This window comes from Astatotilapia calliptera, chromosome 16 (genome assembly GCF_900246225.1).
Source record: "Astatotilapia calliptera chromosome 16, fAstCal1.2, whole genome shotgun sequence".
NCBI lineage: Eukaryota > Metazoa > Chordata > Actinopteri > Cichliformes > Cichlidae > Astatotilapia > Astatotilapia calliptera.
In genome coordinates, this window is record NC_039317.1 from 19,723,061 (window position 1) to 19,743,476 (window position 20,416).

At 40.3% G+C, this 20,416-nt stretch overlaps 1 protein-coding gene across 6 annotated transcripts in view; it reads right to left on the minus strand.

Annotated features, from left to right (window-relative positions):
• myo3b (myosin IIIB) overlaps nt 1-20,416 on the minus strand; it is a 70,074-nt gene that overhangs the window by 47,085 nt on the left and 2,573 nt on the right. For 2 of the 6 annotated variants that reach the window (XM_026144903.1, XM_026144901.1), the window contains exons 1-9: nt 17,304-17,453; nt 16,791-16,974; nt 15,189-15,209; nt 14,371-14,505; nt 12,466-12,570; nt 12,086-12,185; nt 11,450-11,526; nt 10,664-10,809; nt 3,152-3,217 (exon numbers count right to left, since the gene is read on the minus strand). In XM_026144903.1, the coding sequence (XP_026000688.1) occupies nt 3,152-3,217; nt 10,664-10,809; nt 11,450-11,526; nt 12,086-12,185; nt 12,466-12,570; nt 14,371-14,505; nt 15,189-15,209; nt 16,791-16,974; nt 17,304-17,332 (863 nt within the window). In that variant the 5' untranslated portion in view covers nt 17,333-17,453. Of the gene's footprint in view, nt 1-3,151; nt 3,218-10,663; nt 10,810-11,449; nt 11,527-12,085; nt 12,186-12,465; nt 12,571-14,370; nt 14,506-15,188; nt 15,210-16,790; nt 16,975-17,303; nt 17,454-20,416 lie in introns of those variants that run through there. The other 4 variants (XM_026144906.1, XM_026144905.1, XM_026144904.1 and 1 more) reach the window with 2 other exon arrangements.

Here is a 20,416-nt window from a genome sequence, read left to right on the forward strand (position 1 = left end):
TGCAGTGTTTGCCAGCAAGTGATGTCACTTTGTGATACAGGCCTGCCTGCAGCAACCCTTCAGCCACTGATGTCAGTTTGCTGATACAAAGGCTCTTCTAATATTGACTCTTCTGCGCCACACACACACACTGAAACACCCGCAGAACACATTTGGCTTCACCCTCTGACAGTTTTGATATATTGCTAGACTGGAAATCACTACCCGAGTGCCACGATACATCTACCAGACATCCAGATTCGTGCTGTTCGTTTACAGCCAAAGACTTAAAAGATTCTGAACACCAACAATTGCACTCAGAGGAAAGATAGGAGTAAAAACACTGATCTAGCTTCTAACACCTAATCGACACTGAAATTCTGTTTCTTTTATCAGTTTAGGCTCAGAAAGTTAATTCCATGAATTCATTAGCGTCAGAACATTAAGTGGAGGTTGCTGCTATTAGCAAGGCTGTGCTGCTGGGAGACTGAAAGGCAGGCCACTTTGTCATAGGAGTCAGTTCTTTGGCTGCACAAGTGCAGACACCGGTGATGGATTTATTATCCCCCCCACCCTCCGCCTCAGTTTCCTCCTTCCATACACACACATATACACAACAAGCCTGACAGGACTGTCAGAGGGTTCACAAAAAGCCTGCAAAGCTTGATAACATTGTCCAGCCTCCTCACATTGAACTCTGGTGGGCTTTGTTTGAGGAGATTAACTTTGATATGATATCACACAATCCATTAACCCAGATTACAGAGCTGCAATCCAAAGAGTAGCCAATAAAAACCAGGACAATGACATTGTAAAAAAGTAATATCTGTGCTGATTTAAGGAGAAATATGCCTCCTGACCAATCAAAAACTGAAGTGACATAAAAAAAAAATCCAACAGGCCTTTGAGGCAGATGACGTCTGCTTGTTTTTACTCTTTTTTCCACCAATGCAATCAGAAACCATCCCTACACAAATAACCCTCCAAACAAATTGAATTTATTTTCTCATTACAGTTAAGGCCTGCACGCCTCTCTGCAGTAGATATTAGGGTTGTATTTTCTAGGCCTCCACTACAAGCCACCTCTGACATTATTAGCTTTGCACAGTGTAGGAAATGATAAGTTATCTGGCCCTCAGATAGCACTGATAACTCAGGTGAATTAGTTTGTTCCTCTGTGGCAGATTTATACAAAAGAAAGTCAATGAATAGAAAGAGAGGTTGATAGAATCGGGCAATAAAATATCAATTTCAGTTCCCTCTATATTTACATGCACATTCCCCCCTGATGTACAGATCTGTCTCCATATGTTTTACAGTTTCACACACTCATTGCATTACTATTATAGTAGTGCAATGAGTGTGAAGAAAAGAAAAGAAAAAAGATTTGTCTTATTATTTGTCTTATGTGTGGAGGCACTGACATGGTATTTTTTATTTGTTTATTTGGATTCCCATTAGGGTAAGGGCAGCTGATCATTTAGGGGACTCCATTAAAAACACACATCAACACGCTTCAGAACGACATTAATAAAGCACTAAAAATAATAAAAGCAAACAAAAACAAAACGAAAACAGATTTACGAGAGTCACGTCTAAATTAAATTTCAGAGGTCATGTTTTAGTGACCTCTTCAATTAATTCTGTTTTTTTGTTATCTGTCTGTAGAAAACAGCTCTCATCATAAAATTATCTGAAGGTCCAGCTGACCAGCACTCACTGGGTGTATCACATAATTATGACAAAAACAAGCCCAGCTCTTCTTTCAGTATACTCTGTGCATGAACAGACGACTGGTGATATGTCTGTGAAAGCGTCTGGACTTCTTTAAGTTGCTTGAAGACGTTTCACTTCTCATCCGAGAAGCTTCTTCAGTTCTAAGGTCAAATGGTGGAGAGTCCCAGATATAAACCTAGTGGGAGTGACCCCCCACAGAGGGACAAAAGGACCCCCTGATGATCCTCTAATCGCCTGAGCCAAGGTGGGAAACTGGGCGTGGGTCCCAATCAGCCAGAGTTTCGGGTGTGTTCATTGTGAAACCTGGCCCCACCTTATCATGCAAATTCCTGAGGTCAGATGGCCCAGGATGTGAGTGGGCCTTAAGGCGTCTGGGAAGGGATCTCAATATGTGAAAACTAATAACTAATGAATTAATAATTATTCAATTAATTATCCACAGTTTTTATTGCTTTGTACATTTGACCTTTTCTTATTTGAAGTTTCCTCTTTTATTTGAGGCAATGTAATGAAAGTATTATATTTAAAATTAGTATTATTATTTTTCCAGGAACATTTAATGTTTAACATTCTTCATGAACATATTTTGAAAGGTAGTATTACTTTATCCAGTAAATGTAAATCTATACAATTTTACAGACTTTTGGTGTATGTCAAGTTCTTCTTGTAAATCTATGGCTTTAATCTCAGACCTTTTTTTGAGATAGGACAGTGGAGAGAAGACTGAAAAGCTGGGAGAGACAACAGACAACACAGTATAAGGCCACGCAGTGGATTCTAACCATGTCCTCTGCAGCAGCCTCACAGCAAACAGTCTGCCTACTGAACCCACTGAGCTTTACCAGCACCCAAGCTGAGAAATTCTCAGAATGATTATCCTCTGAGCTCAGTATTTGTTATAGTATCAATGGCACTAATACGACATAATGTAGATCACCCATAGTTCTGAGATACAGTATTTTTAGGTTGCCTTGGCACTCACAGCATCTTTAAGGTCACCTCAAAGATCTTCAGTGGCATTTAAAAGGTTAATTCATAAGCTACAGCTTGTATTTCAAAGCTGAAGCCCACTGTGGATCATAATCCTGCTGTGAGAGCAGATATTGTCTCAGTTTCACTTTTATGACATAGCAGATAACAGTAAAAATGTTCTGTTCTTGAAATGCTGCTCCTTTTTTCTCCTTAATACCGTTTGTGCTGTGGATAGAAGTCTGAGCTTCTGTCCACAGCACCTTTTTTTTCCCAAATCAATTCCTGTAATGCTTCTATTTGTTTCTTGTCACCATAAATCAGCAAAATCTGTAATTTCCCGCAGGAGGCCCAAATATTAAATGTTTCTTTCTTCACAGCCGTTTCTGTGAAAACGTCCACTTTTCTACAAAATCTTGACTGTAAGATGACAAAGGCTGACAGGCTGAAGTCAGAGGAGACTTACTGGCTGATGAAATGGCTGAAACTCCTGCTCCACTCTTCAGGATGTCGTAATGTGGGTGAGGGATTTCTGAAACACAAATCAAAACAACATTTAAAAAAAAAACAAAAGCTAAGGAGATATTAAAGGAAATTCGCATTAAATGATTATTGCTGTAAATGACCAAGATTGTCAGCATGTCTCCTGAATCATTTGACAAATGACGGCTGACAGTTAGAGTGCGACCATCAGACTCCTCTGAGAGTCTGATGGTCCGAGGACAAGCTGATCGGGGTCCAGGTCTGTGGCAGCCAGAGAAAAAGTGACAAATGATAACTGCTCCTCCACTGTCTGGCAGGAAGCATCTGCCATTGGGAGCCAAAATTATGGGAGCTAGTTATACCTCTGTCAGCAGCATTTACGGAGGCCATCCATAATGAGCCTAACACTTTTCAAGTGTGCACGATGACAGGAAGCAGGTCTGTATGAGGAGCCAAGGCTGGAAAGAGCCTGAGTACAGTCATCTTCACCAGGAGCCGTCAGCCTGACAGCCGGAGGCCGAGCTTTCTGTCACTGTCAGGCAAACAGTGACACACCTGGTCAATGCATTTACTGACTGTGTTAATTAGATCGCACATGCTGCTCTAGAAAGCTGCCAGACAAGCAGAGCAAAGAGGGAAAAACACAGTTTGAATTAAAAATGAAAACAGTTTAGTTTATGAAAAACACGGCATATGTTTAATATCTTTTTTTAAAGATACAAGGGCAAGGGGGGTGTTAGGGCACAAAATCTGTCATTTTCTACAGCACTAAGTTAGTCGAGTCTTTGATAAGAATTCAGACAGGCAATCCTTTCCAAAGTGCAGATCAAAGCCAGTAACTGACTGCCTCAATGCAACCTCTAATATGAGCCCGAAGACACGTTCTCGCCTTGACGTCGTACCATACTGCTTATACGTTACGTAGTCAATATAGCAGCGCACTGCTGATAACACTGTCAAGAGCACTCATTGTGCTTAGTGAACTCAGGCCGCATTTTTTCCTTCAGTTTTTGCGAGTACTGCCAGCTAATGTTGTAAACAAGAATGGCTTATTCAAATTTTGGACCAGGCAGAGCTCGTACTGTCAGGCTCGAGTCACTGTGGATCGAGGTGTCAACAACCCCTGACAGCTGTAGCAAGACAAAAATAAAGTCAGTAAAATGTCTGAATATGATACTAGATATGTGTAATTTTTAAGTCCTGTATTTACCATAGGACATAAAATATTACAATTTATATTCAAGGAGAAACTTAAGAAGTACTTCAAGCCTCTCCATAGTCTATTCTCCAGCCTGGACACACAATGCAGACATTGCAAACAGCACGTGTGATTACAGTCAACATCGTCATTATAAAACCTGACCGTTCTTCAGCATCTGAAACAAGCAGTGACATCCTTTAAATTTCACAAATCAACTAAAGCCACACTTAAGGTTTCAGTACCTTACACACTGCTGTTGTATTCTCCAGCTTGCATTAAGCAGAGACACAGTGGCCTTTATATAAGCTTAACAGAGAAGGAGTACCAGGGCCCCAAATAAAGACTTAGTCAGCGAATGGAGCACATACTTAAAATTTTGGCTCATCCATCACTGCCGCCACAGCACCAGTACTTCTTTGAGCATACATGCATGAACACTGAGAAACTACAGCTACATTTATCATGTCCTTGGTAGCTACATCACCAGTGCCTCCAGTCCAGGACAGCACACAGAGACGGTAAGATAACTGCATCAAAGGTGGAGATATGAGAAGCCTTTAATCGTGATTGGAAAGTCATCCAACCAGACAGTGATTTCCTGTCAGGGATCGTCAGTGTCAGATAATGGGAAATTTGGAACATTAAGTGTACAATTACTTCACTACACTGACTTTTTTTCCTACATAAAATGCCAATATAGAAAAATCAAGGCGATGTGGCAGGTTTTTTACAGTAACAATGAGCGATTTGATAAAACATCAGTGGGGTACACGGTTTCAAAATTCAGCATTATTTCTGCCATTCATCTGTGACAGAAAATGTGGCAGGTTTCCAACCCTGATCATCCACAAAAATATTTCATTTTTGCTGGTGGATGAGGGATTTTGAGCCAAGAAAGCAACTAAGGATGGATGTGTTTTCTCTCAGTCTTAGCTCCATAACCTGTTAAATGTTCATCAGCAGTTATTGCAATAAAAAAATAGCATTTAAAACAAAGCCTAAAAACAGCCTTAGGCACAGATCATTGTCATAACAAGCTACGAGGCAGCCAAAGTCTGGACCTTTTAAATAATACAGTAGAAATTTGTACAAATCACTTGGACAGTCTGACAACCTAGACGGCTTTTATTTTGAAAAGACTTTAGGAAAAATTGGAGAATTGTTGGCCTCTGTTTTGGCGTTTAGGAGGTCAGCTCAATGCATAACTCATGAGGAATCCTAATTGGTGAACCAGAGGCACAGCGAGCCATTGAGTAAGCAATTTTCTCCCTTGTGCTATTTTAATTTCAGGGGAAGGAATAATCTGTATTTTGACATTTTGTTTTATTTCATTGTTTTATACAAACAACACTCTGCGTTCATATTTTTATAGACACTGTTGCTCCTGCAAAAGAGGGAAGCTGTACAAAATAAAATCCTTTATAGCTTTCAAAATTTCTGGGTTTGATTGTGTTGCAGCTTTAGGACCTAGTCTCTACAGAAGAATGGCCTTTTCTACTGGGGCACAGTTTGAGGAATAAGGAACCTCACTAATTTCTAACCACTGGTTGCAGCACAGGGCACATACATGCTAACATTTCTATATCCACCAGCAACCTTCAGGACTGAAAAATGAAGCCAAGCTAAAGTGCCAAAGCTGCAGTTCCTTCAATGGCCACTCGAGGCAGGCTGCAAACACGAGTCAATCCCCATACACTCCTGTGCTAGAAGACCAGAATTCAGCAATTTCCCATAATACTGCAAAAAACAATAAGTTATTCTTTAATGGAGAATTTCTCAAAGATTGTTTGGTGGACTCTGCCGTCCTTATATTCTCTGAGAAAAAAGAAGCAGTGAACCGTGACAAGATGGATCGAGGACATTGCGGGAAATCTGTCAAGAGTAGCTGTGAGACAGGCTGAATGCATGACTCAAATGCATGACTCTTGAGACAAGGCTAAAGCTTAAAGAGTGGCTTTAATGGAGAAATCGCTACAAAAAATTACAATATGAAACTCGGATAACTCTGGAACCAGGAAGTAATCTATATAGCAGGGATGGGATCCATAACACTCGTGAACATGGCCATAAACAAAGTGTGCAATTCTGACTTTTCTCCCTGGCTCTGGACGAGAGCTGTTATGTCCATGGCATATGCCAACTACTAATCTGTGTACATGAGGTTACAGAGGAGATGGCAGCATGCAATCAGTGAAAGGGACCACAACAGAGAGTGATTTGTTCACACAGGTAAATGTATGCTTGGATAGGCTGAGGCTAAAATGGGAAAAAATGGGAATATTGATTAATTAGCTGTTGGGGTTTTACTCTACCTAGTCCACATTTTTATAGATATACTGGTAACCTGTCCAGAGTGTACCCCACCTCTTGCCCTATGACAGCTACAATAACCTCCATCTCCCTTGAACATTTACAAAAAAAATAAAACTAATATTGAGTTCAACTTATTGCTGCCGCCAACCACAACAGTTCCAGTTCCTCATGTGGACCTCTCGTCTCTATCTGTGGTGGCTTTCAAAGTTTGTTTTTTTAAATTAATATTTGGCAAATAACCAGGTTTATGCTGCACTTTTGGTGAGTAAAATAGCGATAGTAATACTAGTATTAATATCCTGCTTTATTAGCAGGTGTCTGTTTCTGTGCGCTCCACCCACGCAGCTTATGAATGCAGCTTCTTGATCGAGCTTGCTAGCATCAGCTGCTGAATTAGCACTCCATCCTCTGGTCTAAATACGGCAGTGTTTGCCATATTTAGACGACCAGCATGGTGGCAGAAAAAAGCGCTGACACCAAGGCTTCAAAATATGGTGTCCTGAAAGCAATAGGGGACACCACTTCTGTTGACATCTGTTCTGCTGCACACACTATAATACAAAACAGCACACAAGTCTGGATATCTTTCCTTCAGCTGAATGATTGTGTTAGCCTTTGTTGCCTCTGACAAGCCATCACTTACTTTTATTCTGCTTGTCCTGGTCTTACTCAGACACATACATGTACTATCTAATACGTAGCTAATATCGACAGGGGTAACGCTGAATAAACACAACCTTGGACATCTTTGCCAGCCGCCTCTAAGCTTTACAAAGTATTTTACACACACTTTGGTTTGACTTTACATGGAAACTGTGAGGCTGTGTGGCAACGAGAGCACTGGCTCAAGCAATTAACCTTTCCGCATATTAAATATCAGACACCATCTTCGTCTTGAGTATCTATAATTAGTTTTGCAGTTGATTTTACAGCTTTGTCCTCTGACATGCTCCATTACCTTCATTCATGGTCACCATGATCATCATACATCTGTCATACGCACTCAAAACAGCAGGTAATAGTTAAAAAAGCATCATGGACACCTTGGGTTCAATTTAGAAATTAAGCAACAAGCATATGCATGCTTCAACAGGGTGTCACAACTCATCAAGTGTGTGATTTTTCTGTCGCACAAACAGACCATTTACCAAGGTGCCCCTAATTCATCGAGCTCATCAGTGTCCTCTCTGACAGCTGTCAGTGCTTCTCTTATCATCCATGGTAGCCTGCTGGGATGAGAATCATTTCCACCAAAAGCACGGCCAAAGCGGTGACATAATGGCTATCTGCTGCTGGGCTCAGAAGTGGCCCCACACATGGGCAATTAAATCCACAGCTTGACTCGAGAGACTGTCCAGCAAACAGCATAGGAAAGCAAGGAATGTGATCCACAACTGTGCATATTTGTCTTCCTTTTTACTATCTGGATGTGTTTCAGCTGAGAAAGAATGACTAAGTGGATAATACAGAAAAGATTAACTACCCGACAGTGAAACCTTTAGCCTGGAAACACATTACTACGTGCAACTGTAAAATACCAGAGAGATGAAAATGCTCATTACATGTTTTAGCGCTTACACAGGTTTCATAAAACATGCACCACTCAAGGACAATACTCCAGGTAGAGGCTCCTCTAGTAATAGTTTGTGATGTATTAAATTGAGAAGGAAAAAAAATTTGTGGATTGATCGAAACCTGTGACGATGAATCTCTTGGATTTCCTCATGAATCACTCTCACTGCCACCGAAGACCCAAAGGTGAAACTCATTTCCTTATTCACAAAGTCATAAAAGGTTTTTCTCATGATTTTGCCTGCGCCGCTGCAGCAATGGGGGAAAACATATTTAAGATAAATGACATGTTAACAGAATCCTTTCATGGTTCGACACATTCATGGTGATTTATAACAACTTCTAAACCTTTAAGGTCCCGTTTTACACTAAAAAGCTAAAATACACATTTTGATTGGAAAAAAGATGACGAAATGTCACTGAAGTATTTGTTTCCAATTCTATCATCATCAGAGTTATTCATAAAGGGCGAAAGGTCAAAGAAACCTCAAGGAATGATTGAAAACTGTCTGGTGAAATGGAAATGTCTAATATTATGGCTGGTGATTAATAGGGAAGTATGACTGCAACTTGTTTCTTTACATTTTGCCTCCAAGAAGCCAGACTTTCTTTTAATTTTTGTGGTCTTGACTAACAGTCCCGGCTTTGTGAAGGTCTTTAAAACGTTTCTTTGGACACTGGGTGCTTTTATATTCATTTTCAGTCCAGTTCAGTTGTGGTACCTCATCATTTTTTAGAGGACTTTTGGGATTTTTTTTGCTAAGCTACTTAACACTGACCTCTGAATCATACATGCATCTGAAAGGCGCTTAACTCAAGGGATGAACCAGTGTCGCATCTACACATAACATTTTAAAGTGCATCTTTAGGCCCTTTACCAGCAGCCTGTCACAAAAACACATATTTTGTTTCCATGTCTTTAGCTGAATTGACAAAATATGCCAAAGATGGCACAGTTTGACAGGCCCAAAATAAAGTTTTTGCACTATCGAGGTGATTCCCAAAGAGACATTATCCTAAAATGTATAACAGCATGTTGTGCAGTGTGTCCTTACAAATATTAGGAAACTGAGGGATAAAAGACGAAATGGCAGGCCTAAAAAACATCTACAGCAGATGAACAGCATCTGAAAGTCGTGTCTTTAAAAAATAGGGAAGAATTTGACATTTCTGTCTCAAATTCTCATCTATATGTATATATATGTATGTATAGGTGAGAGGTACAACAGTGAGTGTCTACAGCCGTCTGTAAAACATCACGGAGACTGGTTTATGATTTGCAACGGATTTATTTTTCAGCCTGACAATGATCCCAAACACACTGCCAGTGCAGTAGAAGCAAACATTAATAGAAAAGCACACAGTGGGACACTATCAGTCATGGATTGGCCTCCTCAGAGCCCAAACCTCAACATTATTGAAGCAAAAGGCAGCTGACATCCAAAGAAGAGCTTTGAATATCATTCAAGAAGCCTGGAAAACTATTCCTGAAGACTGCTCTAAGAAAATGCAATCATACCAAGTGTTGACAATCAAACTTGGAATTGTACAAACTCTGTTTTTGCCTTACTTATTTTTTGCACATTTCAATAAATAATTGCATTTATTTCCGTGCAAAACATAAAGACATGAATGATGAATCCTCCAAACTCTATCCCGAAGCGAGAAAAAGAGTTACAAATGTGTTACAGAGTCAAAGCCTGACAAAATCTTCACCCATGCGCTCTGCCATCAGCTGTAATTTCTCGTATAATTATTTTACATTCTGGTTAAAATTTGGTGCTGATGAAATGCTGCGTTAGCTCCCATAATTCCTGCTACACAAGGCCTGCTCCCGAGTCTTGGCAGGGAGGAGATAATATTGTGACTGGGAGGAGGTGACAGCCTCATCTCAATGTGAATGGAGCTAATCACCAATGCAAATTGCAATCAGAAGGGGCATATCTCTACCTAACTGAGAGATAATTGCGCGATTGTACTGATAACAAAAGGTCAACTGCGTGTAGCCACTAAGCTCTCAGATGATCATCAGACACACACGGTTTCCAGCAGTGAATATTTTTACAGATTCAATCGCTGCATTAATTTTAAGGCCAAACACTTCTACGTTTCTGATGATGGAGATTTTAAACACTGATTATTCAGCAGATGCGTCCTTTCAGATAGCAAAGACGAAAATGCAGCGGCAACTGGGAGAGTGAAGCAGAGCCTACCGATTCAGCTTTTTATTTTCTAAATTCAGCACAAAATCAGTTGTCAGAGAAGCCGCAGTGATTTTTACCTTTTATCCATTTGATCATAAATTTCAGTTCAGAATTTTCCTCCTGACAGTAAGGAAAGGGTTTTTTTTTATGTCCCTGTGGCAGCTGCCTCCAGCTGTGTGGCAGGAGCGCCCTCTACTGGACTCACCGTGGGATCTTGAAAAGGGCTTTTACTGGATGCATCTCAGCCAGAGGGGGATCTCCGTCTGCCAGCTCGATGGCTGTGATGCCGAGAGACCACACATCGCAGCGGGCATCATAGGAGTAGTCGTACTGCTGTTCACAGGCTATGACCTGGAAACAATTCACAGGGTCCATTTTAGACAGTCACCGAGTGGAAAGTCCGTTTTTCTAGAAAGAGGGGTGAGATTAATTTTGTTTGATTTTTAGGGTATTAAATTCAGATTAATGATTCAAAGAAAATTACTTTTTTTTTTTTTTTTTTTTAAAAAGCATTGTGAACCTGAAAAAATCCTCTTAATGCCAAAAACAGTCAGCCAAGCTCATTCACAGCCCATTTAAAAACAAGCACTGAAAGGCAGGTCAGTGCAGTAGCTCCGGGTACGAGCTTCTCTTTGCCACAGTCAATAATTATAACTGGCACTACATTTTACAGCTGAGTTTATTCTAATTGCCCCCGAGGTCCCTCCCTACCAGCTCAATCACCGCACCTCATTTCTGCCAAAAGAGTAAGCCGAGGGGCCACAGACTCCCAGCTATTAACCTTGAGGCGACCTCAAGAGCTGCACCCGTGGAGAGGAATACACAATGACACATGGGAGGGAGAGTCACACGGAAATAACTGAGGCGCTCTGTTTAACAGCTACATCACACTGTACATGTATATAAAAAGAATCCATTAGCCACTAAAACACGTGTGCATGTTTTACTGCTGCATTACATGAACATGCGTGTGCAGCCCTTAGACTCTGACCTCAGGAGCCATCCAAAACGGTGTCCCGACTGACGTGTTCCTCCGCAGTCGTGCGCTCGTCAGTTGAGCTGAAACACCTACAAAAAAAAATGGAAATGGAAAAAGAATCGCAAAATTCGATCTTACTTCATTAGCGTGAATATTTCTTGGGATAAATTACAGCAGACAGTAAATGTTTGAACTAATCAATAAATCCTGGCATATAATTTAGTGTGGCAACCTGCCAAGCAGCAATAATAATGGGCTATAATCATTTCAAATTATGTAGGACAGATTTTTATCAGCGTGAGTCCACTTCATCTCCATGACACAGGGGACATAAACATGCCTGGGGGTGACTCAAAGTCATTTGCCATAGCAGCTTTCTTTTAATATGCAAAGGATCAAATAATGCAATTTAAATGAGCAATAATAGCTTCGGGCTAAGGCTACGGTCCATGAATTAAAAGACGTTATGGTGAGCATGGGACTAAAGTGTGGGTTAAATGATTTATCCTGCGCTTGTGTTTGCCTTCACAAACAATGTTGCTGACACTTCCAAAAGATCACTCACAAAAAAAAGAGTCATTTATCTATAACAGCGCACTTCAGAGAAAAGATTGGAGCGGCTAAATTGCCTCTTTCAAAGATCATTACCAAAGTCAACCAGTTTGACTCCTCCCTCAGTTGTCAGGAGGATGTTGTTGCCTTTGACGTCACGATGGATAATCCGGTTGTTGTGCAAATGCTGGAGACCCTTTTAAATTAGAGGACAGATAATGCAAGGTGCTGCTGAGCATGAATCACGACACACAATTAGTCATTTGCGTAAAAAAATAAATAAATCTGCATATGATGCATTAAAAGTTGAGCTGTACAAACTACATAAAAGAACTCCCACAGCTGTTCGTAAGGAGAGACATTCATAACTGCTTGTCACACTTCCCCAGCTGAAAATAAATCCTCAGCCCGCTCTCTGCATGTTGGTGTCCCACCTCCTCCCCCTGCATTTGCAGCTTTGCAGAGGGCCATCTTACCAAGAGGGCACTGCATAAGATGTATGCGATAACAGGCTCCTGCAGACGCTGGCCACGCATCAGCAGGCCTTTGATGAGTTCTGTGACAGAGCCGCCGTTGCACAGCTGGGAGGGAGACAGAGAAACTCCAGTGACTCGTCCATCACTCACCACTCCAGATTATGATTCATGGAAAGAGCTAGCCCACACACACAAGTTAGAGAAAGCAGAGCAGCACAATAGCATTGATATTCGTGTAGGTGGTGTTTCCTGGCTAACTGAGACCCAGATCAATGCTTTCTTATATACAGAAGAGCGACAAATTAAAGGGTAAACCAACATAAAGTGTCTCAGTATGGTGTTATTGTGTTTGGTCAGTACTTGGTCAGAAAGCAGCTTCAATATGCAAAGATTCTTCATGTCTGTGAATCAGCTAACCTAACACATCACTCCAAAACGTCTCAGAGCATTCAAACAGGTTAAGAACTGGTGACTTCTAATCAAACCAGTCACTGTGATCCTGATCCTGAAAAGCTGTAAAGCTGATAACTCAGAACACTTTATATTGATTTGCACTGACCTTCTGACTAAAGGCAAAAGCTATCCCAGCAAAATGTCTCTGCTGGCATAACTAATTCCCAGGTTTCTCAGACTGTGAGCCACAGTGGATTAATGTTTTTCCTTTAATTTGTCACCGGTCTATGTGAAAAAGGATTTAAGAGTTTTAAACTTCATTTTTTTAAATAGGGGTTTTATTTACTTGAGCCATTTGATTATGAAATTGTGACGAAATACAGGAAAAAGACACTCCAGGTAACAGATTGTTTGGTATCACAATCATTGCACTAACTGTGCATACACGCATGGTTAATTTGAAGCTTGGAATAACCCTGGCATTTCCCACCAACCTCACACTGTGTATCCCTCAGGCCTAATAACGTGTTTTTCTCTCAATTTCTTTGTTTCTGAAACTTGTAATGCTATTATTGACTAGCACGCTTCTTCCTTTCTGCCGTTTTGTTGACTGTCAGAGACATGGGTGGTCTTTGAGGTAAATGACAGCTTTATCCACCATTATTATGGCCGAACTGAAGAGTACACCTGACACACAAATGGCCCATTTCCCACTGAGCCAAAGCAGACATAAAGCATTAGCAAAAGCTTCCAAGTGGTATAAACCTGGTAATAAAACCAAAATGTGTTGTTTCTTTCTACACTGTTGTTTGCAGGGATTTAAATGATAGTGACAGAATATCATCTTTACCGAGTTTTAAAGGGGCTGAGAGCCAGATTTAGACAGCTTCAGACAGAGCCAGGCTAGCTGTTTCTTTTGTTATGCTAAGCTAACTGGCTATGGTGTAGATTCATATTTAACCTACAAACATAAGGATCTAACTCTTATGGCTCAATCACACTAGAGTAAAAACTAGACAGCAACCTCCTTGCAACTATGAAAAATTTGGTGATTGCACTGAATTTGTTTGCTATAAGCAACAGACTGCAAGGAGACTAGCTGTTGATCACAAAGCGATTGCACAAGTTGCTCGACGGGAGGCAACCTATTTCCTAACAATCGCAGTCTGACTCAGAAAGACTGCAGTCAGCCAGTTTCTAAATAAGTGCCAACACATTACATTTAATCTTAGCCTGTCAGGGCCAATGAGATCACATACTGATAACAGACTGACAGAGTGACTGTTTTAATGGCTGTCTTGAAACACCAACGTCACTTTGAAGACAGCAACTAACTGTGTGCTGTGGCAGACCTGGTCCCTGTCTTCAGTTTCTTCAGATTGCCAGTTTATAGAACATGGTCGCAATAATTTTCCCAACCACAGTTGCATTAATGAGAACTGACAATAAGCCCTTCATAAAGTATGAAAAGTGTAACACGTGTTATACAAATATACATAATAAAGTGCTCACCTCCAGTATCAGCCAGAGCTGTCCGCCAGTTAATTTGTCGGACTTATGAAACATGCCATAAAACTTCACCACGTTAGGATGGTTGGGCAGGGACCTCAGTATGTTGTATTCTGCCTCAATCTCCTCATCCACATCCTTTAAACAGCATCAGCAAACAAGCAGTGTTTAAGTACAGCAAGGAAAGAGATAAACCAACACTGTGATGTGTTATAAAAGGTGTATTTGTGCTTCAATATTTCAGGCTGCGTTTCATTTTTAGTGAACTAGGCTACTATAATAAGAAACCTAAAATTGGGGTTATAAACTCAGTAAATAAGGAAGGGATGGGCCGCTGTGCTGAACTATTTCTGGAAGCACTTTTCTATCAAAGTAAATCTCAGTGGGAGGGAAGATCAACAGTCAGAGAGGCAGAATTTCTCTTCCTGGATGTCTGAGTGATAGTGTCAGCAGTCTAATCAGGGAGAGGGATGGGAGAGGAGGCAGCTTCATCTTCATGGCCATCAGGGGCGCATCATGGTGGATAGCGCTGCCAGGATGGGGATTGTTCCACTGACACAATCACAGGCTCGCCTCAGACCGAGTCACACTCCCACAATATGCTGCCAATTCAGAGTCTACAGTATCCTTATCACGCAAACAAATGGACGGTTATACAGAGAGGATACAGGCGATGCAGGAGCTACAGTTTCTGGTAAGAGCACGTTAAATTTAGCACGACAGGAAATAAATGAAAAGGGGAGACATTGATATATATCACAGGAGCAAGTGCAAGTACGACTGCATCAAGATGGAGAGGGGGAAAAGTACCGGCAACTTACTCTGTTTGAATGGCTCGAATGCTGAGACAAGTTGGTTACAAAGAAAAACACAGTGGTTTTAGTTTTCTGTCGCAGTATTATGAGGTCCTGCAAGGTAGAAACCTCCTCACCAACACTATATAATAAAAGGTTACAGTGAGCCATACATGCAATGTCAGATATCATATCATTCATCGGGAAAACCTGGAGGTTTAATCTGCATAAAGCCAGCAGTTAAATTACATCTTTAAGCTAAGTTTTACTTCTACAGGATAGGCTTGTGAGTGATGTACAAAGAGCCAAAAAAGGCCATAGAAGGTAACAAACAATAAAAAAGGTGCAGGTTCAACTAAATAAAGTGTTTAAAAATGGATTTGCAGAGTAATTAAACCTCTTAGGAGTTTTAGGCAGGTTTAGTTATGCTTTTGTTTAGCTATGAGATAACACCTGGCAGAACTGGCTGTATTTACACGTTACATTAGCATGCCCTAATCTAAATCAGTGGTTCCCAACATGTGGGTCAAAGCCCTCAGATTCAATTAACAGCACGGTCCACTGCCATGCAAGTGAATCTAGGAGGCTGACAGTGACATTTCAAAAAGAAAAAGGATTTGTCTCCAATTCTCCCTTTTGTGACAACTCCATGGGGATACATTCTTCTATAACTCAGATGCTTTACTTGTATTAAGACTTAAAGTCACGTGTGGTTCCTTTGAGCAACATGTGGGTATCTAAACAGGTGGTCGGTTAGACCTCAACTATAATTATTTTTTTACCCCAGTCTCTCGGAGCCCCATCTAACCTGTCATCTTCATCTTCAGTTTCTATCACTGATGGGTGTCCGCTCTGCTGGAATGGTTCATCTGAGTCTGATCACCAAATAGCTTTTATTCAAATTCTGTCTTTGAATAAATAATTTATTTTTCCAAATGATCTCTCTCTTATTGAAATGCAATTATCTGACGAATAACTGCTGTGCAGTTTATATGTTATCTTCATATCCAAGAAGTCTGTGCACCAAGTTTAGTGAAATTCAGGTATTTGAATTTTCCATGGTCTTAACTGCATGTGTAGGTAGTGGTTTACACATTCACCTAACATGCAAATGATCCCTGGTTCAAGACCAAGAGGAAACACAAATCGCTTGGGGGTAGCACCAGGAAGGGCAAACAGCAAAAGCTCAAATCTACAAAGCATATTCTTCTCATAATCGCATAATCACAAAGGTCATGGCAGTCAGGTGAGGAGTTGTTCAACAGATTTCTTCTGCATTTGCAAACATTCATTTGTTCTTTCTGCCTGCTGTCTTGGTTAAATCAAATAGTGTCATTTCAGGGTGCTATAAACCAAATAAGCTGGGAACCACTGAGCTAATGGGTGCTCATCCAGAGCTAGATCTACTCCCACAACAAAACACCTTAAGATCGCCATTACTTCACTGCCAAACAGCATCAGCATAAACTCATACACCTCAAACTTTCTGACATCATACATACACATCATTACTATTCTGCAAAAATAGCCTGAACAGATACTGCATCTAAACCCTAACCAGTTCTGTGAGATTGAAAACAGTCAACAAGAAGCCGGGTCCAGCAGTAAACACACTTTAATCAGACTTACATTAATCGGGTCCAGCACTTTCACTGCTGCCTGACTCCCATCTTTTTTGTTGGTCACTCTGTAGACTTTTCCATAAGTTCCTTTGCCAATGGTTTCCACTATATCCCAGTCACCTGATGGATCGCCCAGAGTCTCCAGTCCAAGCATGCTGGACTTGTAGGGGTACAGTCCATATAGTGATCTCCTGGACAATAAAAACAGTCATACCAAGATTTAAAAAAATAAATCTTGAATAATTTGCAAAGTTTACAGAAACAAATGGAAATGTTAATTCCCTTAAAACCTTCACTACTTCGTCTTGCAGAAAGGATGCTTGTTGTGAATAACAGTTGAACCTTACCGTGACAGAGCAGCAAGTAATTAAAACCTATAAACTGTGCAGGTAAAGCACACAGAGTACATTTATTCCCTGAGGCATTTTTGTTCAGCTAAAACCAATGACTGCATCGACCTGGACAAATCAAAGCAAAATAAGTCCACAGATATGGATGGAGAGGACAACACTCTACTTACATGGCAAGTGTTATTTTCTCCTGACTCATCTGGGCTGAGAAGAATTACAACCAAAGACTCTCTGGCGATCATAATATAACAACACCAGTAGCAACAGGAATGGCCTCCATGGGAGGACAGGCAACAAGTGGCATTTCCCACAGCTACTGAATTAGCCCTCTCCACAGGGACCTTGTCACTGCACACTAAGAAGTGCAATCTTCTAAAGATCAATCGGATTGGTCAGAGATTATCTTGAGAAGCGCTGTCCTGAGTGAACACTGAAGCATTGCCACACCTCCAAATAAACTGTTGTATAAAACTATAAAGCGTTTGCACGTCTTCAGCACTAATGACCAACGGGAATGGAAAACACCAATGTAAATCATCCTTGTAGTCAACATGTGATGCTTCTGTGGCAAAATACAACATATATGGCCAATGATGCAAAGGATTAAGTGTCAAAACAGCTGAGAACAAATAACATGATGGATCAGCAAGTGATACAGCCACGTCGGGATGCATGAATCTTATTTTTACAAAACGACACATAATCCAGATAAGCGTGATGGAGAGGGATGTTTGTGTGCAATCCCACGAATGCTCCTTTTGTCATAAATGTGTTATGCATCACGGAGGTTGTATGACCCTGAGAAAGGCTGGGGAAGTTCGCATACTGATGGGAAAAACAGTGAATGATGTTTAACCCTCAGGGGCGCAGCAACTCACACATGAGGACAGATTTATGAAATGTTGTGCATGCACCGTGAGCAATGGCATGCTAACTGATATTAGATGGATATACCACGATTCTGCAGAGACGCACAGACATGCAGCACAGAGTGACACCCTTCAGAGTGTCCTTCAAGGAGCTGCATGTGATCGCAGAAAAAGCCAAAGTGCCTGCTGTAATTATGAGTTTTTTCACATCACACATTTAAATACAAATATACCAGATCACTTATATATTACTATTTATAAACAAATATGTTGTCTTACCCATCAATCAACATCTCTTTGCAAAACCATCAAAGTGGAGAGTTTCCCCCCCATGAGCTGTAATGTTTTTATCTCATCACATAGAAAGTTAGTTTGCCCACATAAGTGGAGCACACACTGTTGGAATTTACATAAGTAGCAGTAAAGACTAATTACAGTCATTCAGTTTTAATAATAGAGATTTAATAATATATTTTTTCTTTAAGGATGTCTACTGCAAGTTCTGTAAGTACTGTAACATCACCTGCCACTTGTTGCCACCACACCTTCTATTTTTTTCTATAACAGACAGCTCATATTTCTCTACAGTAGCTTTTCTCTGAGATATCTGCAATGTTTTCCTCCAACTAGCCTGTATGCAGATTATTGTTAAATGTACAATTAATTTAGTGATTAATGTGTAAATATTAGATTTTTAGAACTTTACAAGAAGCACAAGAACTTTGATCTCACCCAATTTGAGCAACAAACCCTCCCCAAAACCTACCTTTTGAAAAGAATCCATCAAAAAAATACCACATGTTAGCTCACTCGCTTAAATCTATTCATAACTCATTTAAAATTAATAAAGTGCAGATGATAAAGCTGTAAGTGAGACATACCTGCTACTGTGAACGTGCTTGCCACTGCCTCACCACAAAACACTCCAGGCTAGTTCATGCCAATCTATAGGGATTAATAATTCACTAGTAATCTGCAACCTGATGCACAGTGCTGTTAAATATTCAGGTGGCAGATGTAGCCACTCATAATGGTGGCTGATATGAAGCATCCCCTGTTGCAGCCCAGTAACCAGGAAGTCCGTGACAGTTTCTAAGTCACATGGTTTCTGCCTATCTTCACTCAGCTCATAATGTCCTTTACACACCGAGCTGCTGCTGCTTCACTCGTTCAGACAGCTTCTGATGCTCTACAGCCTTATAAACCTTAAAGCAATAAGACAAAGATATCCAGAGCCTCCAGAGACAAAAGAACCCTCCCAGGCTATAAGTATATAAGACTACAAATATGTAAGTATTTCAGCTTTTTAGTCTAAGTTTAAGCATTTAAAATGTGCCTGGATCAGTACTTTATACTAATAATAATCAGTTTCACCTGAAAAACCACAATGCTACATATTCCAGGAGCTGGAAAGTGCCCCAACACAAGCCGACACTTGCACCAACTACGTAGAAGTTTCTAACATTTTTATGCCGTTCCTCATTTTGAACGTTTTCCCAAATATGGGCATTTGTCACATTTTGATTAATCACTACAGCATTAGCAAATAAGGGGGGGAAAAACACAATATGACTGTAATTTTTTAACAAACTAATTAAAAACATAGAGAGCATGTTTCTTCAGTTTTTTGTGCAAATTAAAAACATTTTTAGACACAAAAGGTTCTCTCCACGCGTGTACTTGGAGCTGAAACAGCCGCTCCAAACAACCATGCCTTCATTTAATCTCCTACACAATTACTGGTATTATATTTCTTGAATAAAACTTTTCTGACTATAATTTGTAGACAGGTACAATCTATGACGAGGGATCACAAAATAGACTGAGCAAAGTTTTATAGCATCTAAGAGAAGAAAAAAAAAAACAGATGCTGAAAGAGAACAAGATCAATTTATTGATTTTTTTTTTCTTGCATTCCACTTGACATGTTTGCTAAGTGATTATCGGCATAATAGTGACCATTAAAGCATTTAAATTATACAATGTATTTGTGGAAGCCAACTAAGGTTAAAAATAGCATCAGCTATAAAATGTCTCTTTTCAGCTCAGCATCAGTTTTATGCTCTGTACTGGAACTGTGTTAAACCGCTCGGTGCCTACTTAATAAATAAACAATGTAAATACATAAATGAGAACCAAATCTGATCAATAAAGACTTGTTCGAGCTCTTTTTTACTGCAAGAAGGCAACGAGAATTTCTTTAAATGGGCAGGAGATACAGTGAAATAGCGCTTAAGAACAGGACACCGCTGCTCTTCGATTGCAGTGCTCAGGTTACCCTTTGTTTACCATTCTTGTCAGCACAGCTAAAAAAGGGATGCTGTGTCTGATACACAGTGGTACATGGTATTTTCAGTTACAAAACAGGAATATGTGCATAGTAACACGGTGATTATATTTGGAAAAACTACCCT